General features: G+C 44.4%; 1 protein-coding gene across 1 annotated transcript; it reads left to right on the top strand.

The window, feature by feature from the left end:
- Positions 1 to 11478: 11478 nt before the first annotated feature.
- Positions 11479 to 23515, top strand: Cd180 (CD180 molecule). Its single transcript, XM_032896872.1, has 3 exons — positions 11479 to 11649; positions 19675 to 19841; positions 21672 to 23515. Exons 1-3 carry the CDS (start codon positions 11560 to 11562, stop codon positions 23401 to 23403), a joined length of 1989 nt encoding a protein of 662 aa, XP_032752763.1. The 5' UTR covers positions 11479 to 11559; the 3' UTR covers positions 23404 to 23515.
- The last annotated feature ends 2108 nt before the right edge of the window (positions 23516 to 25623 follow it).

The raw sequence follows: 25623 nt of genomic DNA, 5'->3' as shown, positions 1-25623 counted from the left end.
AACAGACAGAAAACAGATAGAGAGTTAGATAGATAGAGTTAGAAGGCAACTATCCTACATGGCTGGGAAATACCCTAGGCTTCAGGGTTATTTAACAAAACTTCCAGTGCCGGGGCTAGACACCTTCTTATAAGTTATTGGTTGGAGGGACCAAAATCCCCAGAACTATGCAGGCTCTTGCCATTCCTTCCTCATGATTGCCTACCAGAGCCAGATGACAAAAGAGCCTATTGCTGAAGACGGTGTGTATATTTTTGGATAGTATAGAGAAGTCAAGCTAGAACTGAAGCGAGAAGCTTCCTGTCTGCCAACTAGCTTTTGTGGTTCCAGAAGGTGCTATGAAAGCTGCTAAGGGGGAGAGAGAGTGTCAGTGGTCTTATTCAGCTGTTAGCCCTATGAACTATAAGGCCATCTACCAAGCAAAATGTGCCACTTATTCAATAGTGGCACTACAAGTGCTGGTTAAGTACAGCTCTGTAACTGGAATCAAGGCCAGTTTCAGAGAAGGGGATCCAGATCTGGTACTAAAGACCTGACCAAAACCCCACAGCTAAGGAAGTCATGGGTACTGGGAGTGAGTAACTGAACACTGTTGTTAAGCTAAACTGACAAAGCATCAAACTGCTTTCTAGTTGTATTCCATAAAAAGAAGACTGTAGTAGAACTGTACGATTTTTCTCCAAACTTGAAACAGCTGGTTGCACGTCCACACAGGGCCTTTCTCTACACACTGACATTCAGTTGGTCCCAGTCTACAGGGACACATGCTTACTCAGCGATATATAATGAAAACTATCAAGTGCACAAATGTAACCAAGGAAGATTTTTCTTCTTGTTGAGAAGTCCCAAAGCCACACCACCAGTTCTTAGCTTCCTATTTCTAGTCTACAGTCTCCTCATACTTCTCTCTTCACACACACACACACACACACACACACACACACACACACAGAGTGGCTAGACTTGCTCCTGTGTTTGCCAATGCTAGGGTAACAGGCCTTGCCACATGGCAGGAGGTTGGAGCCACCACTCCATGACTTACTGCCAACCAGGTTCATCCTCTTGTCTAGAGTCAGCCGAATGCTGGGTTCCCAGGTCCTTCCTGGAGGAATGCAAAGCTGGGACTTTCGACAGTTTGACTGCTGACCCAATCAGGGTCTGAGCTCAGAATAAACTCATGTAAGTCAATGTTCTGGAGATGGAGAAGAGAGATGAGATTCCTGGGCCTGCCAGACACCAAGACAGGGCCTCACAGAAGTTCTGAAGAATGGGGGGCACATGATGAAGCGCCACGGCGAGAAGCTTAACCAGTGGGCTGCAGTGAAGGCTCACGGTCTACAGCAGTGGCTGTTCTTGCAGAGAATTTGAACTCAGCCTCCCCGTACCCACAGCAGTGGTTCAGAGTGACCCACGAGTCCAACTCTAGAGGAATCTGAGGCCGCTGGCCTCCTCAAGCACCGGCACCCACATAGACACACCTGGACGCGCTTTAAAGAGAGAGCTAGTGGAAGCCAGGGGTGAATGCTAACACAACAAGCATGTCTTACAGGGACAAGATCTTCAGGAGCGAACTGTGAGAGAAACAAAAAGAAGAACGAGTAAAGAAATACACAAGACCCCTAAGAGAGTCAAAGATGAATGAAGATACCCTTTCCTGAGCACAGGGGCGGGCGGGATGCAAGGCTTAACTCCCCACCAACTTCCTGCTCCAAAGATACAATAATTTCTACCATTGGGTTTGTTTTATTACTGTTTTTAAGTCAGAAGTCATAGTCGCTCAATGTTAGAGCAGAACTAGAAAATGCAAGCATATAGTTCTTATTTTTTAATCAAATCTAAAAAATATGAATTGCTCCAAAAGGGCAACCTTCACCCTCTAACTACCAAAAAAATACCTAAATATCTTTTAACGAATCCCAACCACACAGGGAGCTAACAGGATTATGTGGACTGTGTCTTATCAGTCCTGTTTACAGAAAAGGAAATTTGGTGAGTTTATGTGACATAAAACAATGTTTCTCTCTCAGAGAATCAGGAGTTGGGGGTGGGGGAGTGAGAGTTTGGATTCCAGGCCTGCAAAAACTTGCTACTTTTTTAAATTTGTTTATTTTATGTATGTGAGTACACTGTACAGTGTAGCTGTCTTCAGACACACCAGAAGAGACCATCAGATCCCATTATGAGTGGTTGTGAGTCACCATCTGGTTGCTGGGGTTTGAACTCAGGACCCCTGGAAGAGCAGTCAGTGCTCTTAACCACTGAGCCATCTCTCCAGCCCCTGACTTGAAAGTTTACTGGAAGGATTTGAATTGCACTTTAAAACAGAAACTGGTGGGTGAGAATCAGGGTGTGTCTAAAAAGCTGTTTAGAAAACGTACACAAACGTTTGAATGTCGCAACTGTCAAAGCCCTGTGTGAAGAAACTCGACTTGTCCCTTTCAGTAGTTCAGCTCTTCCCTGGCCATTATGTCCTTCATGTCCTCAACACAGGACCCCAGAAGCAGGCCGACACAGTACCCACTGTAAAGAGCCTTCTTCACCAAAGGAAACGGAGTGCTAAGAGACATTGGCTTGCAAATCTAGTCAGGCACCTCCTTCAGCCCTCTCAGCCCTGCTTAATGGTCAGTAGTCATTACTTGTCCTGATTCAGATGCTCTGAATCAATGATAAGTTAGGCCTAGGGCAGCCACTTCTTGCCCTGTCATTAAAGCAGCCTCTTTAGACCATCCTTCTCAGTAGCTCAAAAAGTCACAGTGTTCACTAGTGGAAGGCAGGAAAAGCTAGGCCGGAAAGAGCAGCAGACACTTGGTGGCCTTGCATAGCTCAAAGCTGTAGCTTCTGAACAATTACAAAACATGTCTGCGTGAAGCCCACGGGCCTGGGGATCAAGTCAGCATGTCCTTGGCATTTCCTACGTCCAGATGTCTTTATCTTCCGGGCAGCGAGTCAGAGGCTGTCCAGATGGCGTCTCGATTGCCTTTTGCCCAGCTGATTAAATTTCTAAGGCTGACAACTCTTCCAAATATTCTCCTCATTTTTGTAGTTGGCAAAAAGTAAGAGTCACTATGAGGGATTGGAAGCTAGAAGGTTCTGAATGGAGACCCTGAGCTCCTGGGATAACCACACCCAGAGCATCTCTGGCCACGTGGCTGAGGCTCAGGGATTATTTCCATTACAAATGCGTTATTTCTTGAGGGCAGTCGAGTGGGGCAAGACTCAAGTGTGAATCTAGACTCAAACGTTGGCCCTTCAGAGTCCTCTATTCTCTACTTTCCTACCTTGACCTTGCTCATGGCCCTGAGCCACTCTGGTCTTGTTTACTCATCAATACATTTGGGATAAGAACAGAACCCATGGCAAGCTCTGAACATGTAAAGCTTAAAGCATGCCAAAAACTACAAGGGCACCTGGTGCCTAGTAACTGTCTCCTCCAAGCACTTTGTCGTTGCCCCTAGCTACTTTTAAGGTACTGCTTCTTCAAGCACTGTCCTGAGTGAGGACAGGAATCCAGCCTGGTCATCCACAGGCTTTCTATGAGCAACGATATAAAAATGTCATCAGTTTTCATGGGGCGTTCTCTCTTCATAGGCACTCTTAGAGGTTGAGCAGGGGAGGAAGTCGTCTCTCTTTCACAGAAGAAACAGGGACTCTTAGAAGCTAATGGCGTGTCTAAGGTCACAGGAGGGCCTGTGTCTGAAGATTGAAACCTAACAGGCTGTTGAACTCTGTGGATAATCCTGCTAACGAGAGAAAAATAGTGGTTAGCCTGGCAATTTTGTTCATCGGCTCAACCACCCCCCATAATGCTTTGAGTGGATGGTTTGTTTCTAGAAGAAAAAGAATTCCAATGAGACAAGAATGGCAAGTTGCTGTTGTTGCCTCCCTCTTTGCTTCCGAAGTTTACTGTTAGTGGCTAAAGCTGTAACAACACAGAGAACATAAAGAAATATTTCAGAATGGCAGAAGTCAAGAAACAGAATAGGAATACTCAACTCTTGAAACCATTAGACTCGTCCGTTGTTCATTTACATTCTTAATTAGAGGAATGACAAGGGTAGATTTGGTCCCTTGCAAGCTTATTTTTAGCTTTAGGTTTTCTGATTTCAGTGCACCACTCTTAGGACCTCTGTGGTGATTTGAATAAAAATGGCCAAATAAGACTCATAGGGAGTGGCACTACTGGGAGGTGTGTAAAGAGAATCTCTTGTGTGCTGGGTGGATACATCACCTGTCATTGACAACTGTAAGGGTCCATGATTCACCAAAGAATGATACCCTGGTCTCAAATAGCATGTAAATGTAAAGAGTGTTTTATTCTGCAGAAGTCCAGCGTGCTGGGGGTCTCCCACTACCAAGATAAAGAGAGACATGAGTGTCTCTCATGTGAGCTTGCAGGCACATTAGGGAACTCCTGGGTGGGTGAGCTGTATGTTGAGTCCTTTTCTACAGACATTCCATTACTGGGTTGTCGGGGCTGGAAACTTGCTAAAGAGATCTGGAAATTGTTGCTGAGGAAGTAGCTAAGGAAATCTGGAAACTGCTGCTGACCCATTGTCCTTCCCTCAGGCCAGGTGGCAGGGCAGCTTCTGAGGCCTGGACTTGCCTGGATTTGCCCAGTTCTAGAAAACAAAGATTTAGGCCTTGTCTCCTTAACTGCCGATTTGAAGCCTGTCATGGAATCACAACAAACACCTATGGCCTACAGGAAAGGGTAGAATAAAAGGTGGGACATCTGGTAGGTAGAAAGGATTTGGGGAGAGAGACAAGCATAGGAAGATTTGCCTGGGACATGAAGAACAGACACGTGAAAGTTGAGCAGAGGTAGAACATAGATTAGAATAAATGGGGTATGAAGTTATGAACTAAAGAACGACCCAAAGCTAATAGCCAAGATGTTTGTAAATATAATAAAGACTTAGAGTCATTATTTCTGGGAACATGAGTGCAGCTTACAGTAAACACCTCACAACAGAGGTGTGACTTTGTTGGAATAAGTGTGACCTTGTTGGAGGAAGTGTGTCACTAGGAATGGCACCCAGGGTTTCAGAAGCCCGAAACAGCTCAGTGCCAACTCTTCTTGCTGCCTATGGATCTGGGTGTCGAATTCTCAGCTACCCCTCTAGCACCATGTCTTTTGGCATGCCACCATGTTTCCCGCCATGATGATAATGGACTAAACCTCTGACCTGTAAGCCAGTCCTAGTTAAATGGTTTTCTTTATTAAAGTTGCTGTGGTCATGGTGTCTTCAGAGCAATAGAAACCCTGAGACAACCACGCTATTTCAGATTTGAGAGTTTATCTCTGAGTCCTAACTTCTATGCCCACACTCCAGTTGGGCTTCTCTGCCTTTGAATATTACATTCATTTTACAGTTTCAGAGGCAAACCCTTGGGGATGCCTTTAATATGTGTGCCTTTATAAAACACATTCAACGAAATAAAGAGAAGTCAATGGACAACACTGACATTATGGTTAATTGAAAGTTAAGGCTTAGCAAGTGTTGTAATGTACTGCCTCTCTTTCCAGCATACATGGGTACAGAGAAGAATTAAATCCAGATTTGGGGAGATGGTCCAACATCAGACACTTTTTTAATGGCCATAATGAAGCCAAAGGAGATGAATATTTCCACTAACATTCAATAATGGTTATCTTGGGAAGAGGTGAAACCAAGGGCAGGAAATGGAAACTGCCCTTGCATCAAAACAAGAAAGACTCCTCCTTCCCCTGAGCTCTCAGGCCAGGAGGACTTGGCCTTGGAAGTAAAGAAAGATTCAGGGTATTTCTGAGATGAAAGCCAGCTGTCCTTGACATGTGAGGACACTGTGCTCTCTCTGTTGGCTACAGTGTCACCAACAACTTGCAGAACAGCCCTCCCCAAATATGCATCCTATTGATTTCTTTTAATGGTGACTGGGGAACAGCTGGGACAGGAGGATGGCCCTGCTCTCTCATCCTAAAGTGGGGTCTAAATTTCCCAGAAGAAAGGTTTCCTCCCTCCAGCACACAGAGAGCATTCTCCTCAGTGTAGACAGAGTCAGATCAACAGATACCACTAACCTTCCAGTCGATTTACCCACAGATTCCTGACTACTTTTCCACAGTCTAGCATTCCTATCTCAAACAGCTTTTTCCCTTTCCACACATGTCCATAATTTATTGATCTTCATTAAAATGGAATAAGACACACTCCTCCACCCCTGTGTCTAATTGTTTCTTTATATGGATCACCATGTACTACATTAAAAAAACCGGAACATCAATTAGATCTCTATGCTTTATGGTCTGCTCATCTGTCTTCCATCAGTTCAGCTCCTAAACTACAGCTATAGAAGTCAAAAGGTGGAGGGTAAAAGTCTTCCCTCCCTATAAAATCAAGCTGTACATGAGTGAAGCCGGGTCACCTCCCTGGAAATGACTGGTTTTGAAGAGACCGGTATTCAGCACAAGATACCCCCAAACCAAGTTCTTACCACAAAGGAGATTTATTCCCAGAGGAACAAAGAAAAGAGATCAAGAGACAAAGACAAGAGATAGAGGATGAGGGAAAAGACAAAAAACGTACAAGGGAGAAGGGAAAGGAGGGATTTGTCACAGAGAGGACAAAGGACTGCCTTTTGACATCCAGGAGACAAACATGGCCCCTAGGCAAATGGGGGTTTATAAAGGTAAAGGGGAAATCCCGTGGTAGAATGAGCTGTTTAATTTTAATTGGGCATGTTAATTAGGTGAGCCAACTGGAGCTCTCGGTTGTTAGATTTGAGTACTTTGGTAGCTGGACCTTGGTGGTCAGCCTCAGGAGGAGGAACTGACCAAATAAGTAAATAGACTTTAATGTCTAGCTTTAAGGCTGTAATCTAACAGTTTTCAGCAAGGCAAAGGGAATGGGGAAGAAGGACAAGACCTGTCAAAGCCACGTTTGCCCTGCGTGGGCTGGCTAGAGTCCTTTCAAGGGTTACTGGCTCTGTGTAGTCTGATAACCCCATAGTGCTGCCATCTGCAAAGAAGCAGTATTACAGTGGCTACTGGTTCCCACGATTACCCTGGCAGCCGTGCCTTCTCACTAGTTCTGGCTCCGACGGGCCATTAGAACGAATGCTAATTCATTCCAGGTTAGTATCTCTCCCAGTGGCTCTCTGCTAGCCACAAACTCTCTGCTTCCAGCCACCCGGTAAAATCAAGACTCAACAAACTGTAACCCAACAATCAGATTTATCTGTTAAATTCTCAATCCACAGTACATCCACACAATGCACTGACAGCCAATTGATAAGGATATAAGCCTTTCGCCTAGATAAGATAAGTTTGCCTAAAGAAATTCACCCCAGCCACCTTGGCAATTCAAGACCACGCAGATCTGGGTCATCCTTCCCCATCACCGTCTCCATCTTGATTCCTTGCTTCTCTCTCTCTCCTCTCTTCTTCCTAGACTTTTTCTACACCTACTCTTCCTTCTCATCTAATGCTAGCCTTCACCTTATCCTGGACCGGCCTTTCTGCATAAATGACATCATCCTACAGAGCAGGGGCTGTTTAGATATGCAATGAGACAACACACCATGCAACCCTCAAGGAGAGAGAGTTACTTTGAGAGAAACTCTACTTTGGGTCTCCATGGCTCTACATCTTGTGTTATAAGAATTTGATTAAACGTAGACAAATTATCAGGAAATAAAATGACCAGAATTAAACTTGACCATAAAGTATATTCAAATATTCAAGAATATTTTAGGAAACCAGGTAAGTTGAGCCACTGGTTGGGGTGCTGTGTAATGGGATGAGGAACCAGGTTTGAGCCAAAAACAGAAGCGAAACTAAACATACAGAAGAGAAAGCAGTAAGTCCCTGTAACATCTACTGTGGCTCACATGATCTAATAGGATTCACTCATGCAGTGCTTTTCAAACTTGGATCAGACAGCGTAGTTTAGCTTGTATATTCTTGAAATGAATTAGCCTTTGAATAACAACCTGGAAAGTGCTCAAAGGCCAAAGCCCAATCTCTAGGGTCCTAAGTCACTCTTAGTGCTAATGACTTACAGCAGTGGTTCTCGCCCTTCCTAAGGCTGCAACCCTTTAATACAGTCCCTCATGGTGTGGTGACCTCCAACCGTAAAATTATTTTGTTGTTACTTCATAACTTTAATTTTGCTACTGTTATAAGTCACGATGAAAATATCTGTGGTCTCCAGGGGTCCTAGGTGACCCCTGTGTAAGGGTCATCCAACACCAAAGGAGTTGGCAAATAACAGGTTGAGAACCATTGACTTAGAAGCACCAAAGTGATCACAGAGACCTCACTAGACATGAAAATGGTCAGTTCTCCAGAGTCATCCACTAACTAATCATAGACCATAAAGGATGATCTTGAGTGGAATAGTAAGGTATATGGACTTTGTATGCCATGTGAATACTTCATATACGGACACATTGCTGTGGCAACCGGTCAGTACATGGTCCCACTGCCTTTTCTCAGCTTATCTTTTCTCTCTGAAAGAAATCATCCCCAGTGTGAATCATGGCTGCTCTATCTCTTCCTGGCCACCCCAGCCCACGGCCCTGTGAGTAGATTGGCATTAGAATGTGTTAGTACCCCACCATTTGCACCAGATAGCCTTTTCTAGTTTTTGTTTGCCAAGACGAAGCAACGCCGTCTGGAGGAAGCAGGAGAGAGCAGATTGTCAAGACACAGCAAGTGCGACTCCATTTATTGGCTCAAGCCAACTTCGTTACATCGGTAAGTTGGAAACTATAATTTTAAACTAGAGTAACGGTGTCTTAAATAAGGAAGTTCCTTATAGAAAAAATAGCCAAGGGCCAGGGAGGTTGCTCAGCGGCTAAAGGTGCTTGCTGCACAAGTCCGGTGACCGGGGTTCAATTCCCAGATCCTATATAAAGATGGAAGGAAAGAACCGACTCCCCAGAATTGCCCTCTGACCTCCACCTAAGCCCAAACACATCAAACATGCACATATATCAGTAGTAAACAAAATTAAAAATTTAAAGAAAAAAAAAGCTAGTCTAATTCCATCATTGGTAGTCTAAACGATACAGAACCAGGGCATAGTGACAAAGACAAGATTCTGACTCATTTTTCTGTGATCTTTGGGAAGTATTCATAAGCAGAGTAGAAGGAGGAGTGATGAGCTTGTGACATAGAGGAACTGGACATTTTTAACTTACAAAGGGAAGGATTGGAGACATTATCATTTTAAATACCCATAGGACTGGCAGATCTGAAAGGGCTTGAATTTACCCACTTAGTAGCTGGAGGAAACCAGGCACTCTATGGGTACAAGATAGGGAAGATTTTTACAGTTAAATAAAAGCCTGTATCGTATATATTAACAGCTAAAATTGCCCAGACCAATTTCTTGAGGGATGGTGAGTTTTCTGTCGCTGAGACATTTTGGGGAAGACTGAAAAAGAGTGCAGTATGTCTAACCACAGCAGTGGAGCAAAGGGCTGTGGAGGGGAGAATTGAGGCATGAAAATCATTTGAATGGGGTGACCTTTAGGAGAATGTGATTCTTTACAATCTGGAATCAAATAAGGGCTTCATTCGTGCCTCTGAACTCTAAAACCTATCTTCCTATCTGTTTGCAATAGTTTAAATTTTAATCTATTTCATATTTCAGGGTATTATGCCCTGAATATTTGATTTGAATGCTGTGGCAGAAGGTCACTCATATTCATTTATTTTCTTTTACTCTTATACACTGGCAGCGGGTCTTTTGAATCCATTATGCAAACGCACGCAAATCGTATGCAAATGATGTGGCCTCAGAAAATGACAAAATCTTATGGCCTTAACGGAGCCATCAAACCTTTCTTTAAGACAGAAAGTAATATGCCTTTTCAGTGTCTCTGGGGTAGGAGACAATTTCCAGAGAGTGATATTTACATGACATTGGGATTGGTGGCTCATAGCCGACTTCCCTTCACACTCTTTGTTTATGTAGGGCTTTAAGGTTTAAGAAAGCCTTTTCCTACAAATGATCCCATTTGGTCCTCATAATTACGTGTGATGTAAGCAGAACAGCCCCGGGGTCTTTCAGATGAGAAGCTACACCCAAGGAAGTGCAGCGTCGTGTCGGAGGTCACTCAGTTGGCCAGCAGTGGACCTGAGGATTAGCACCTATGGGTCTTCACGGTGATGGATGCCTTCTGTGAAATAAAGTGCCCCGCCACTCACCTTTAATGGCTTAGATCGTGTTTTGCAAATAGCGTCTTCAGAGGTACCCTTGTTGGTGAGGATAGCATTTCATGGAATGCCTAGTTACTGAGAACACCACGGACATAGCCCAAGTGAGGAGTTTTTCCTGCCTCTGTTCAGCCTCTGCTGAAATCGATGGGGGGACACTCTTGGTCCTGTCTACTATTCAACTCTTTTAGGGGGCAACACCAGCTAGCCCGCCATATGTCAACTGGTTCAAGGTCTGAAAAGGCCTGTGGTAGTTAAGTTCACTGGGTCAACGCTTGAACTTTTTTCTCTCCCCGCCTCTCCTTCACCTTACCACCCCCATCAAAGGGGTTTCCCTATTACCCTTTTTCTCCCCTCACTGTCTAGAGAGGCTTTCCTGTAACCTGGGCTGGCCTCAAACTCCCTATGACCTTGAACGGCCTATCTTCCTGCTTCTTAACTCCCTAATGCTCTTTCTGGGGGTATGCCCATGACTGTTTTATGGGATGCTGGGGACCAAACTTGGAAGTCTCATGCATACTAAGAAATCACTCTAACAACGGAGTTATTCAATATTTCAAAGCTATTCCTAAGGCAAAAGAGACCCCAAGCTGATATACTTATTTCTGCTCTGTCGGCCAGGCTTTTAACAGCTGTTTTGTTTAACTTGAGTCATTTGTGAGGCCCCAGAAAAGGGGCTTTCACCTGAGATGTTTTAACAGTCCCAAGTCTCCAGGGTGAGAAAAGAAAGTATTCTCCACCCACAGAAAGAACAGTAGTGGTCCGGGAGGCAGCTGTCCTTCAGCTAGCAGGACTGCCCGGCCTGTCACCTCTTGCCCTGGTCCCCAACGTGGAAGCCCTCCAGTTTGCTGGAAGGGAGCTCTCTGCCTGCCAGCATGTTCCAGCCCTTCTCCTAGCCACTCACAAGGACAGCTAGAAAAAGTGGTGCCCCGGTGCGAGTGCAGATTCCTGCATTCAAGGATAGAGACTGGAAACTGGCTGAGCGGCCCAAGCCCCTTGAAACTGGCTTCAAGCCAGTGGGAAGCATCATAGTGGGACTCTAAAGGGCTGCACAACTGGCCCGAGTTTGACAGGAAATGCAGTGGGCCATCGTGGGGCAGGGTTCTCTGTTATTTTTGGCCAAGATGGTTGGTATGCAAAAAAGAACTTCCTTTTTTTTTTTTTTTTTTTTTTTTTTTTTTCGTTTTACAGCCCAGATCCACAAGTGCTGAGTGGTTCCCAACATTTCGGCTCTAAGACCGACCTTCTGAACACCTCACTGCCTGCCAAATTGCCAGAGCTATTAGAGTGTGATTAGATTGCTTGGCTCTGAGCGTTAGCTAATCCCATGCAGCTGGGCTCGCTCTGGACCTGAGATGGCTCTGGACATCAGCTGCTTCCTTTTAGTGGCTCTCTTCTCAGCCAGCTGCCAAGCCATCGCATCCTCAGATCAGAGGTGCACTGAGGTGAGTCCAAACTATTTGTCTCTACCCAGCTGACACTTGCTGCAAAACTTGAGATATATACAGATTCGGCTGAGCCTTGGCTCTCAATCTCTACTGTCCCGAAGAGGACACCGGGAGATATCCACAGGGTTTCGGGGCGAAGAGCAGACCCCTCCATCCTGACGCCTAAAGTAGAGGGGCTGTTTGTTCACCATCCCAGAGCATGGTCACTCCCCACAGAGCCCTTTGGTTTCTTGGCTGTCTTGGTAAAGACCAGTAAAGACAGGCTCGTGCCAGGATTCAGAACGTTTAAAGGATCATTGTGAATGAGATTGGTTTTTCTTCTCCTGTCGGACAAACCCTTCCATCTGTAGGACTAACCCACGAGAGTAACTGAGAACTGAGGCAACTCAAACCTTCTGTTTGACACTGTAACAATATTTATCAACGTACCAGAAGCTGTGGAGAGAATGGAGAGGGAGAATGGCCTCTGTCTTTTGCCATCTTAAATGACGCAACCTTCCCACGCTGCCCTTGACTCTGGCAAGTGGCCAGTCCACGGGGACCCGCTTGGCAAATGGCAAAGACAGAAAAGAGTATGAGCCCTAGTGGCTTGGTCAGCCACTTTGCTACCTGGGAACTGGAAGGATAATGTAAGCTAGGGATAGCTAGGGGCAGAATGGACCTGAGTTATAGTTAGAAGTCAAGGGTGTTAAGTGAACCCAAAGTCGGGACCGGAATAAAGTCTGGAGGAGAAATAAACAGAAACTTGTAAGCCTTGAATGTGGGTGAACTCAGGATGCTCCCAGACTGAGCAGAGATAGCAAACCAAAAATTCAAAGCAGGGATGTTGTATTCGTTTCCTCAGGCTTCCAGAAGCAGAGCTTCAGAGTGAGGGGAATTACACAACAGGAACCTACTGTTTGTCATTTCTGGAGGCTGGAGATCCAGGATGGAGGCAGCAGCAAGGGTGCTTTCCTCCGAGGACTTTCTCTTGACTGTCCTCTTGTGTCGCTCCAGTGTGCCATTCCCACGCTTAGCTCTGTCTCATTTTCTCTTATTGGGACATTAGTCATGCTGGCTTAGGACCTACCCAGAGTTCCTCATTTTACTATAATCATATCTTGAAAGGCCTTCTCTCCGATGATAGTCACATGAGGCACAGGGTCCTGGGAGTTAGAGCGTCAATGGCAGAAGTACATGGTTGGGAGGATGGGTCACAGTTCAGCCTATAAAAGAAGTAAAAGAGGAAAGGGCCTTCATCAGCCCAAGCTCCACTCACCGCATTTAAGTCGGGAGCTCAATGTCATACACCATGTAGATGCCTTAAGGGGATCAGGATGGGGACATCACCTCCTCAGTGACCAAGGACAAATGACGGGCACCTGCTGACATCATCCCCAGATGGGATGATCCTCCCATTCATTCGGAGTCTCACTAGGCAATATGCAGTGCACTGTTCTACACTTAGTCGGTTAGCACTCGAAGCCCTGCACCGGTGGGAAGTCTGTCCAGCCCTTCTGAGGCCACAAGGAGTCCAGGAAGGGAAGCTTCCAGCAGAGCTACTGAGTCATTCCAACCACCAAGGATGACACCAGGCTCTGGAGCTGACAGTTCCCTTTTGTACATGGCCCCTGCTTTGGCAGAAGGAAGAAGAATGAGGCAAAAAGAGAGAAGTTGTCTGCTGTAGGCCTTCAGTACTGTGCCTTTCAGGTCCTGGGGGTGGGGCCTGATCCCCTAAAGACCCCGTGTTAGAGTAAAGACTTCCCTTTTGGATAGACAGGTGAGGGCGAAGTCCTCTAGTACCTCCACGATGTGGCTGCACCCTAACGCAGGATTAATTTTAAATGGCCTTGAAACCTGTTTCATTGACAACTCACCTCTCTTTTTCTCTTCCCTCTTCTCTTGTATTTTTTCTTTCTAAGCAGCAGAATTTCAAGGCCATCTATTGCATCACCATGATGGGAGCACCTTTCTGTGTGTTCCTGACCTTTAGGGCACAGACAAGTCAGAGAATGCAGGACAGATTAAGAGAGACTGTTCTTTTTGGTTTCCACATGTGGGCCTCTCCTCCATCCAAATCAGCCTCCTCCACCTGCCCTTCCCCTTGCTTCGTTTTCTTCCTCTTGCCACTTCAAGCATCGTTAGGCCCTTGCTGCCTGTCTGTCCCCATGACTCACCCTCCTGAGCTCATCTTGCCTACCATGATGAGAAGGTTTTGTTTTGTAAAATAAACGCCTTCTTTTCAGCTTATTAAACTTTTGTTGAAGCAAGACACAGCTACAGAAAGTTCACAGGGCCCTAAATATGCAGATAATTGCATTTTCACCAATAAGCACTCCACGCACAGCTCAAGACATAGTGGGAACTCAATGCCCCAGGAGCCCTCAAGCCTCCTCCCAGGTATTAGGCCCATCATCCTGGTTGCTTTTATGCCTGTTAAAATATAACTTTATACACTTGGGGGTTTACCATAGATACTGACTCCCTGGCTACTTCTGCTTGACGTTGAATTGGTGACACTTTCTGATGACATGTCTAACAGTCATTTTTAAGTCCTAGAGTAGAAGAACATATTCAACTCTTTTGAGTTGAAGACCCAACCACCATTTATGTACTTCTCTACTATTAATAGAAAACTGCATTGTTTATACTTTTTTGGAAGTTATATATGATGCTGGTTTAGGAGTTTCTTGATTATGTCTTTCTTTAGTAAACAAACAAACAGCTTTATATTAACTGAGTACCTGCGTAGATATATTTGCTCATAGGGTCTCTCTCTCTCTCTCTCTCTCTCTCTCTCTCTCTCTCTCTCTCTCTCTCTCTGTGTGTGTGTGTGTGTGTGTGTGTGTGTGTGTGTGTGTATGTGTGTGTGTGTGTGTGGGAGGGTCTGTAAAGTAGATGTTGCTAGCTTTATAAAACATTGCTACTAATTAACATTCGTTGGCAGTGTATGTGACTTTTGATTGTGTCAGTCTTGTTAACATTTGATTTTAAATGTGAGCTATCCTAATGGTTGGGAAAGTCGTATTTCATTGGGATTCAGTTTTGATTTCTCTGATGAATTATTGCATTGAGTACATGGCCACAGCACTTTACACACCTCCTCTCTTCTTGCACTGTTCAGAGTCACACCCAGTGCCACTCTCATGGTGGACAAGCAGTGTTACACTAATGTACCCCCAGCCTTCTCCTACCACTTTTGAGTATGTAAAATGCTTGTCTTTGCCCATTTTCTCCTTCGCTGCCTTGATTTGTAAGCCTTCTTCCTTATCTGACAGCTCTTCTGCTCTGAAACTTCCCTTTCTATGTTTCTAAAAGTATCTTTGGCCAACTGGAAGTCCTTAATATTGTAACTCTGTTTAACATACTTTTCCTTTTAGTTTCAATGCATTTCTGTCCAGTTTAAGAAATCTTGGCCTACCCCAGGCTAAGATGATATTATCCCACAAGTTTCTTCTGGAAGATTTATGGTTTCATATTTCTAAGTTTCATGGCTCGAGAACTGATATATACATCTGTGTATATGTGTATGTTGGGTAGAAGTCGGGATTAATATTTTAATAATTTTTTTTTGCTTAAAAAAGTTCAAACCTACAGGCAAATTCTGAGAAAATTGTAATGAAAACTCATGAACTGTCCACAGAGAATCTTGTTACTAAATGCCACATATTCTTTGAATGCATGTAACAAAATTACAACCGTGACTAGGCCTTCAGAGACGAGCAAATATGCTTGCTGGTGTCCCACAATTGCTACTCTTATGTTAAAAACGTTTCCAAAGCATTCTGGGCTACTTCCTTGAGACTGTAAACTTACTTCCTCCACCCCGTTTCAAATATGCTTCTCTTGGCCACTCCGTTCTCTCCAAACCAGGGTAAAATGAAGTCTTTCTGTTTCTAGGAATGGGGTGGGCTTTAAGAACTCCAAGTTCACAGACGAAAAAGCTTTCCAAGAACTTTAGACAGGGGGGTGATATGTTGATTCCTTAAGTGGGGACTCCTCATACTCAGGGCTTGTCAGGCCCTTGTGTGGTAGGTACTTCTCACAGCACACCTGCCTGCGAGGTCAGCTTGTTATTCCCAGACTACAGGTGGGAAAAGAGAGGCCGAGGCAACACAGTGCCGTGAGTGAGCTTGGATTTGAAGGCAAGCAGGTTAATTTTGTCGAGCAATGGTTCTCCACCTTCCTAATGCTGCCACCCCTTAATACAGTATCTCCTGTCGTGGAGACCTCCAAAGCATCAAATTACTACTCCATAGCTGTAATGTTGCTACTGTTACAAATTATAGTGTAAATATCTGATATGCAGGATATCTGATATGGGATGGGAATGAAAGGGTTGCTCAACATGCCCACCCCCACCCCAAAAGGGGGGTCACAACCCACAGGTTGAGAACAGCTGCTGTAGGGGCTCAGAAAACTAAATAGGTTTAACTGGAGTGTTGTTTATCCAGTCAGCTAGACAGCACAACTTTAGGGATGTGCCTTCCTGGGAGGTTTTGCTTCATTTGTTATTTGGTTTGGTTTGGTTTGGTTTGTTGACAGAGTAATCTTTGCTCTGGGATTTAGCTTACCAGTCAAATTGCTCAAGGTGTGATTAAAGGGAGGGGTGGGGGAGGGGCAGTGTTTCCAAAGCCTCGCGCCTGCCTCTGTCAAGTGTACTAGACATCCGAGAAGGTGGGAATAAGCATCCCAGCGAAAGTCAAAGGCTTCCAAATTAGAAAAATGTCTCAAGGCTTGCAAGGAGCGAAAATGCAGCAGGACGTGACGGGGTTGAGGTACAGCAGAAACCAAATAATGGCCTGATTGAAAAAATGCAAAGGAACGCCAGGTGGGAGAAGGGGTTGCAAAACAAAGGCAGCGCTCAGGAGCCCAGCTCTAGCTAAAGAGGCCCAGCTCTCCACCCAAGCTGACGCCAAGCTGCCTGGCAGAGGTCCCATAGCACCTTGGGTCCTAAACGCTTCTTGAGCCAGAGCAGGGTGAGGGGCAGTTGCGTTCGTCTGAGTGGCTTTGCTGAAGCCCGGGCAGCACAGAAATTGACGTTAAGGATGAGCTCTGTCTGCCGTGTAGCCAGTCAAGAGGAAGATCTTTTGCTGTAGGATTGTAACAGAGCTGGGCAGATTGGGGGATTTCCCTTTCTCCACATGTATGTGATATGCCAATGGGGACCAGAAAAAAAAATATCGTCCACTGAGCCCACTGCTGTCTACACGGTTCTCTCTGGGTGAGCCGCGTTCATAGGCACCGGGGACAGTCTGGTAACGTGCTTTTTCCCACCAGTCAGCTAAATCTAAGTTTTAAATGCAAAGTGTGTATTTCAAGGACATTATGTGGATGGATTTGTGACAGTGCCTAGAGGACTCTGGGTCTATAAAAATGGAGAATAAATTACAAGGAAATATAAATATGGCATTTTCTTCAGCGACACTTATAATAACTTCATAGCACGCAGGGAAACCAGTGATTTCCTGTAGATGCGCATGCTTAGTGGAGCTAGGAGAAAGTGTGCCATGGAACGGGAAATAGAGTTAAACAAAAAAGGGACTAATGTGACGCCCGCTCAAGAGCCTTACCCTTCAGAGCAAAGGAAGATTGTGTGTGTGTGTGCGCGTGTGTGCACGTGTGTGTGTGTGTGTGTGTGTGTGCGCGCGTGTGTATGCGTGTGAGTGGGTGTGTGCGCACGCGCACGCGCACTTCTGTCTCCTGCTAGGGAAATCTGTTCAGAGTCAGCAGAAGGAAGGCTACAGGGGGTTGGAACAGCCTCACTGGGCCACTAGAGAGCAGATCCAGGACCAGGAGCTGGGTGGTTGCCTGGGTTCACATAGGCTGTGAGATATCTGAGCACTGGCGGTCCCTGCTGCCCATCTTCCTGTACCTCCAATGGTACTTTTCTTCCCTAGGAGTCCCCCTAGGTGGGATGCACATCATCAGACCTTCCTACCTAACCCCTCCCCCTCGTCAGACACACACCTGCCCTCTATGCTGTAGCGCTGCCAGATAAACCGTGACCATACACCTCTGTGGCCTTCTGATGAATATATTCCCATTTCTACTTAGTTCAAGATTTGTATCTTAGATTAGGGGTTGAGGAGCCGGTCCCTATTAGATATCAGGATCTTCGACTATGTTAGAAATAAGGTTGACCCAAAGCCCCATGGTCTGGTAGTCACAGCCTGCAGACCCAAAAAGAGGAAATGATTTGTGTTTTAAGGTTGAAACACCCCAATATCTCTGCTACTTAGTTTTCCTTTTAATATTGTGTTGAAAAAATTTGTTACAAAATAGTTACAAGAGCTTCCCTATACCCACCCCTTACCACTCAAGGGCCAGCGACATTTGAGCTCATGCAGGCTGTGAGATATCTCAGCCCTGGTGGTCTCTGTTGCTCATCTTCCCACACCCAGTTCTCTCTCCTCCCCTCCTTTCCTGGTTGTTTGGATTTTTTGTTTGTTTGTTTGTTTGTTGAAACAGGGCTTTCTCTATCTCAGACATGCTTAGAAATTGTAGCCATCCTCCTGTCTCAGCCTCCCAAGTGCTGGGATTATAGATTATCTCTCTCTCTTTCTCTCCTTACTTTAAAAAACAAACAAACAAAAAAAACAAAAACAAAAAAAAAAACTAAAGCACGTTAAAACAAATCTCAAACATGTCATTTAATCTCTAGCTACTAATTAATTAATTAATTAATTAAATGTGTATCTCAAAAGACTAAGCCAGTCCTTTACTTAACTGCATTAGCCACTGATGTTAAGAAATTCATTCCCTTCTCTCTCTCTCTCTCTCTCTCTCTCTCTCTCTCACACACACACACACTGTGGAAAATTTATTGCTTCTTGATGTCATTAAATCTTGTCTTCCAAGTGCTCTGATGGCTTATAGAATGTCTTTTCCTAACATTTTTCAAAATCGTAATCTAAGCAAGGGTTAGTCTTTTGCCATTATTTGCTTTATCTTCTAAGAAATGTTACATATCTTTCTCTTTTAAAATAACTCTTCAACATGTGTGCACGCACCACAGCCTGTGTGTGGAGTCAACTTGCAAGAACCACTCACGAGAGTTGGCTCGTTCTTCCTATCCTGTGAGCTCCAAGGGAGCAAACTCGGGTTGGCGGGCTTGATGGAAAGTACCTGTACCCACTGAGTCCTATCACTTGCATTTTCTTCCTTTCTTCACAAAAGTTTCCTCCCCTCTTCCTCTCCCTCCTTCCTCCCCTTCTTCCTCCAGTCACTACATAGACCGTCTCACTTCCTGTATTTGGCTGACTGCTACTTTATGATGTTTTAACTTAAAGCTGCTCCGTTGCTCACTTGGAGACATAAAGCTAGGCCTAAAGTCTTGACTAGATTCAAATTCATGCATTCATTCGGTAGCTTGTTTTGTGCAAGGCTCTTTCTACAGGGTTCCTCTAGGGAGCACCACACTTGGTTCACCTAGGCTCCTACTGATATTAGGGTGGCTACTGACAATATCTTTCTCTTTCAATACTGAGGATAGGAAGCAGGCTTGTGCATGCTAGAAAGCACTCTCTCTCTCTCTCTCTCTCTCTCTCTCTCTCTCTCTCTCTCTCTCTCATTGTTTGTTTGTTTAGGGAGGGTGTTTGTTTGTTGAGACAGGGTCTCGCCATGGTGCTCACCTCATCCTTGAATTCACAAACTTCCTGATCCTCTCCACAGTGCTGAGATTAGAGGTGTGCCCTCCACACGTTGGCTTACAGCCAATCGTTGGCTAACAAAGTGTAAATTTCTCAATATCATCTAATGCCATCCTTCAGAGTTCTCTGATGGACTACAAAGGTCTTTCACTAACTGATTTATTTGAACCATCATCTAAGCAAGAGGGTGCGCGTTATCATGGTTCTTTGTGGTTTCTTACCTATCGTGAACACGAGTGTGCACAAGCATTTCGTGGCTTTGCACGTATATTTTTGGTAAAGATTATTAGACACGGGGTGGCTTCTCAAAAGGCAAGTCCTACATGAGTTTTTCTAGAGAGTGAATCAAACTACTAGATCCGGTACTGATTTACATTGCTTCTCCCATCAGAAAGAAGTCAACAAAACATACAACTGTGAACATTTAGGTCTCAGTGAAATTCCTGGCACTCTACCAAACTCAACAGAATCTTTGGAGTTCAGCTTTAATGCCTTGCCTACGATTCAAAAGACGACCTTCAGCAGACTCGTAAATCTCACCTTCCTGGATTTAACCAGGTAAGTATTTCAATTCCTTGAGTGCTCTTGACATTTTCCTTAAGCAAAACTGCATTGTACACCCCAAGTGTCCTCCATTCTCTCCTCTGGGGCCACAGAGAACCTGCTTGTGTGTTTATCTTTCCCTAAGGAACACATCCCCAGTACTATTTCCTTGCAAATACAAGCCAGTCAATTAGGAGGAACAATTCTGCTCTCCGGCTCTGCCCTTAGTGCGGTTAGGAAGTTCGAAGGCAGTGGTTCTCAACCTGTGAATCATTTGGGGGTGGAATGACCTTTTCACAGGTTCACCTATCAGGTATCCTGCATATCCACATTATAACTCATAACAGCAGTTAAATTACAGTTAGGAAGTACAAACAAAATAATTTTATGGTTGCAGACCATCACATCATGAGGAACTATATTAAAGGGTAGAAAACCACTGCTCTAAGAATTATTGATGGCAAAAATAAAAACAAATCTTGATCAAATCGGATGCCATATTAACACTACACGTTAATGTAATTGGCTGTTACTGAGCAATGACATTTTAGAAGAAACTCATAGATATCTCTAGTAACTTTGTTTTGTTGTTTGTTTGTTTGTTTGTTTGAGACAAAGTCTCTCTCTGCAATCCTGGCTGTCCCGAAATTCACTATGTTGACCAGACTGCCTGCTTCTGCCTCCCAAGAGCTGGGATTAAAGGCTGGCATCTCCACATCTGGCTTCTATTAGCTCTTTATTTACACGAATTACGTAAAGCATTCCATTATCCGTTCTAGAAACAGAATCATGATTCCCATTGGCGAATTATAGCCCGGAAGTTTTATCTGAGTGCCGAACCCATGCTCGAGAACAAATGGGCAGAAATATACAAAGCAAGTGAGGGCGTGACACTTGCATACGTGGGAAGGAGAAAGAAGCCTGATGTTTCCACAGCATCTCTCACCCTCGTAGCAGCTCTCTGCATTGCTCCTTCCCTTCCTGCAGAGTGGGAGAACGCATGCATCTAGAGTGATCTTTCATGGTTTACAAGCACCATTGTGAGATACTAAGGCCAGCGTCACTACTCGCTTGTGGGTAGATGAGGAAACCATCAGTATACACGTGTGCAAACAAAGGGGCGTGCGTTCATGGGCACAAGTGTGTAATTCACCCAGTGTTTTTAGCTATATTAACAGGATGGTGATTTCTTTACTGTTTTCCAATTCAAGGAGCAATTCCCCATGTATCATCTGACACATAGTTCTTCATAAACCCCTTTTGAATAACCTGATGAAAAGAGAATAAGACTAGAGCCAGCCCAGTGTTTGCTTAGCATGTGCTAGGTCCTAGACTCAATCTTTACTAACACTGCCCCCTACCAAAAAATAATCAGTAAAGGTCGTATGTTGCTAATGTTGTTATATATATATATATATATATATATATATATATACACACATATATATGTGTATATATATATATATATATCTTACGCAAATATATAGTTTTTGGTAGAGTTTACATTAAATTAAATAGTAAATCACAGTTTGTTTTTTTTTTATAATCGATCAAATCACTGCTTTTTTTTTTCCTTACCATAAAAGAAAGAAATTTAAAATCCCTGAGAGTTCACTCTAAACAAGGAATATAGACGAAATTCTGAATCAGAGTGTTCAGAACTAAGGCTATTCATTAACCCAACAAACTATTCTGTGGGTATGGAAGAAAGTTCTGTTTTACTTTCCTGTAGTGTATAATACTACTTGGTTATTGCACACAATGGACTGTTAGTCCACCACTGGGCTGGTGTTGGTTCTGTTGTCCTGGTACAAATGATTGCTGAATGCTCTTATCTTCTTTGAGGTGCCATATTTACTGGATACATGAAGATACTTTCCAAAGCCAACCTCGGTTAGAGACACTTGTGCTAACTGCAAATCCCCTGATATTTGTGGCAGAGACAGCACTTACTGGGCCTAAAGCACTGAAGCATCTGTTCTTCATCCAAACAGGAATATCCAGTATTGAGTTTATCCCAGTGCATAGTCAAAAAGCCTTGGAAAGCCTCTATCTTGGAAGCAACCACATTTCCTCCATTAGGCTCCCCAAAGATTTCCCAACAGAGAAGCTGAAGGTCCTGGATTTTCAGAATAATGCTATCCATCACCTGTCGAAGGAAGACGTGAGCTCTCTACCGCAAGCCACTAATCTGAGCCTGAACTTAAATGGAAACGACATTACAGGAATAGAGCCCGGGGCTTTCAAGTCAACTGTCTTCCAAAGTTTGAACTTCGGAGGGACTCAAAGCTTGCTCGTTATCTTCAAGGGTCTGCAGAACGCTACTATCCAGTCTCTCTGGCTGGGGACATTTGAGGACATTGATGACGACGAAGATATTAGTTCTTCCATGTTTGAGGGCCTCTGTGAAATGTCTGTTGAGAGAATCAACCTACAGAAGCATCACTTCTTCAACATTACTTCCAACACATTCCACTGCTTCAGCGGTCTCCAGGAGCTGGACCTAACAGCCACTCACCTGACAGAATTACCCTCTGGGATTGTGGGACTAAGCAAGCTCAAGAAATTAGTTCTCAGTGCAAATAAGTTTGAGAATTTGTGCCAAATCAGTGCTTCCAATTTCCCTTCCCTTACACACCTTTACATCAAAGGCAACACAAAGAGACTTGAACTTGGTACGGGCTGTTTAGAAACCCTAGAACACCTTCGTGAGCTTGACCTAAGCCATGATGACATTGAAACTTCTGATTGCTGCAACCTGCAACTCAGAAACCTGTCTCACCTACAGAGCCTGAACCTGAGCTACAATGAACCCCTGGGCCTCAGGACCGAGGCCTTCAAAGAATGTCCTCAGCTAGAACTGCTAGACTTGGCATTTACCCGACTCCATGTTAAAGATGCACAAAGTCCTTTCCAGAACCTCCATCTCTTGAAGGTGCTAAATCTCTCCCACTGCCTCCTTGGCACCAGCAATCAGCATCTCCTTGATGGCCTGCCAGCACTCCGGCATCTGAATTTACAAGGAAATCGCTTTCCAAATGGGAATATCCAAAAGACCAACCCACTTCAAGCACTGGGAAGCCTAGAAATCCTGATTTTATCATTTTGTGATCTCTCCTCCATTGACCATCAAGCCTTCATCAATCTGAAGATAATGAATCATGTAGACCTCAGTCACAACAGGCTGACATCCAGTAGTATTGAGGCCCTTAGTCATCTTAAGGGGATCTACCTCAATCTAGCTTCCAATCACATTAGCATCATCCCGCCCAGTCTCCTCCCCGTGTTGTCCCAGCAGAGGACCATTAATTTAAGACAAAATCCCCTTGACTGCACTTGCTCAAACATTTACTTTTTAGAATGGTACAAAGAAAACATGCAAAAACTCGAAGACATAGAGGACACTTTTTGCGCAAATCCCCCATTGTTGAGGGGAGTCAAGATCTCTGACGTCATGCTGTCCTGTAGTATGGCAGCTGTAGGCATTTTCTTTCTCATTGTATTCTTGCTCTTGTTTGCTGTTTTGTTGATTTTTGCAGTGAAACGTTTTCTCAGGTGGAAATACCAACACATTTAACGCAAGGTTTCCAGAGGAGGCAGATGAACGTGTTGAGCAGAATTGTCCTAAGTGAAGAAACTGTCATTCTCGAGTGACCAGACTTTTCTATTGGTCCCCTAGGCTGGGGGTTCACTGAGCTTTTCTGAACATATGTCTTACTCACATGAGTCTTCCACGGTGCTGTGGCTGGAGGACCAGACATGGCTGAGACACAGGGCCAATTCCTCCAGTGAGAAGTGACCCACATTCACAGAATACCCAATAGCAGCCCCACCCATCTGAGAAAGAAGAGCATTGTATCACAACCATCATCGTCTCCCCCACCCCTACCCTTCTGTCTCACCCACCCACCCTAGCCCCAACCGTAGCTCCCACCCCCGAGCCCAGTCTCCATCTAACTTGACTATGCTGGGGCCAACTCTAACCATCTACTCTATCTCTCTCACACTTTTGACATTTTGCTTGAGGCTGAGCTCATTGTAATTGAGCCATTTGGGAAAGTTAGGCCCCAGCAAAATCTAATGCTCGTTTTAAATGACAAAAGATTAAAAAAAGAAAACAAAAGCCAAAAAAACAATGAATTTAAAAGAAAAGACAAAGTAATAAATTCTGCTCTCAACTAGAGTCTACTAGTCACCTCCATTATTTGCTTTCTAAGGTTTTCAGAAGCCCCTTGGGTGCACCAACAGAACAAAACATGTAAGGCCTGGTACCAGCCATCTCTAAAGGTTAAGATTTCAGCCATTTCACACAGAGGATCTGGATCTGATGTTCTAACTCTTTGGTTGCAGAGTTAGAGGTGGGCTAGGGTCCAAAGTGTTCTTTTTATTTTCCGGGTTTCTGGTCCTTAGACCTCTCTCCCACAGGAACTGGGAGAAGAATTGTGTCTGGTTCCCAGGCTGGCCTCCCAAAGCCTGTTATTCCTCTCGGAGAATTGAACACCTTCACAATGGAACCTTGTGATTTACATAGCACTGCACACTAGGTATGGGAAACTCGATAAGGTCAGTTTTACTGAGAAGAGTTTCCGTTCAGTCTAGGGGTATTCCCAGGCATGTAGCAGTGACAGACAGAATGGAGGCTATTGAATGCAGAAAGGCAGACAGGACCAGATAGTTCCCAAGTCCCAGAATCCTTCTGGTGCTGGCTGGATCTTCTGAAGTCTGAATTGCTGGTTGAAACTTATTATTGTAATATTGGTAGTTACTGTTCTCTGAATCTAAGGATTTAAGCACCAATAGATTGGTACCATTTGAAAAAGATTTCATAAATACTGTATACTTTTTTACTTCATGATTCCCCGGACAACATAACTACTTGCACAGTATATACCGTGTTAAGTATTGTTAGTGATGATCTAAACACAAAAGGTATACAGAAAGATTGTGTGGGTTGTATGAAAATACTATTCTACTCATTTTTGCATAAAGGACTTGAATATTTGAGGATTCTGGTATCTGTGAGGACTCCTGGCCCCAATTTCCCCAGGAAAACCAAAGGGCACCTACCTAAAGCCTTCGTTAAATTTCATAACCAATTTTAGGTTAGATATGTTAACTAATTCTGAAATGCTGGTCAAATATCAAAGAATGATTGACCAATGGTAATATCTAGTCAGAATGATAAGAATGATTGACCAATGGTAATATCCAGTCAGAATGATAAGGATGATTGACCAATGGTAATATCCAGTCAGAATGATAAAAATGATTGACCAATCATAATATCCAGTCAGAATGATAAGAGTAGCCGGGTCTTCTCTTCTCCCCTGGGAAAGCTGCTCAGGCAGGTAGCAGCTGGGATGAACCTCTTCGCTAAATAGCAACTTCAGCCTTTCTCACTTGGTCATTCCTGCCTCTGGAAGCCCCTGCAGTCAGTCCTCACATTCCTGAGATTTGCATTCCTGGTTTCATCTTTGGAGAGCGGCTTTTCTCTATAGAGCCAACCCAAACCCAATGGTGAATGATGCCACATCTAGTGAACTCTCCAACACCTTTATTGTCCTGACGGCTCTCCAGTGGCCAGAATCACAACTGGGACGTGATAAGGGTTCAGGTTGTGTGTGGTCCCGGCTCACACATGAATGTTCAAGTGAAGGCCAGACGGTGATGTCATGGGAGTGCTTCACTATCCTACTGTTTGGAGAAAGGACTCCTCACTGAATGAGGCACCATATCCCAGGGATCATTCCATCCCTATGCCCTGCCCCTGCCCCTGCCCCTGCCCCTGCCCCTGCCC

Source organism: Rattus rattus, chromosome 3 (assembly GCF_011064425.1).
Source record: "Rattus rattus isolate New Zealand chromosome 3, Rrattus_CSIRO_v1, whole genome shotgun sequence".
In the NCBI taxonomy this organism is placed as follows: domain Eukaryota; kingdom Metazoa; phylum Chordata; class Mammalia; order Rodentia; family Muridae; genus Rattus; species Rattus rattus.
This window is presented reverse-complemented; position numbering and strand designations above follow the sequence as displayed.

Excerpts from the sequence above, each read along its gene's own strand:
- Cd180 (XM_032896872.1), top strand. The coding sequence starts at position 11,560 with ATGGCTCTGGACATCAGCTGCTTCCTTTTAGTGGCTCTCTTCTCAGCC. Across the intron at positions 11,650-19,674 it reads CAGATCAGAGGTGCACTGAG|AAAGAAGTCAACAAAACATA; the intron begins GTGAGTCCAAAC and ends TTCTCCCATCAG. Across the intron at positions 19,842-21,671 it reads ACCTTCCTGGATTTAACCAG|GTGCCATATTTACTGGATAC; the intron begins GTAAGTATTTCA and ends ATCTTCTTTGAG.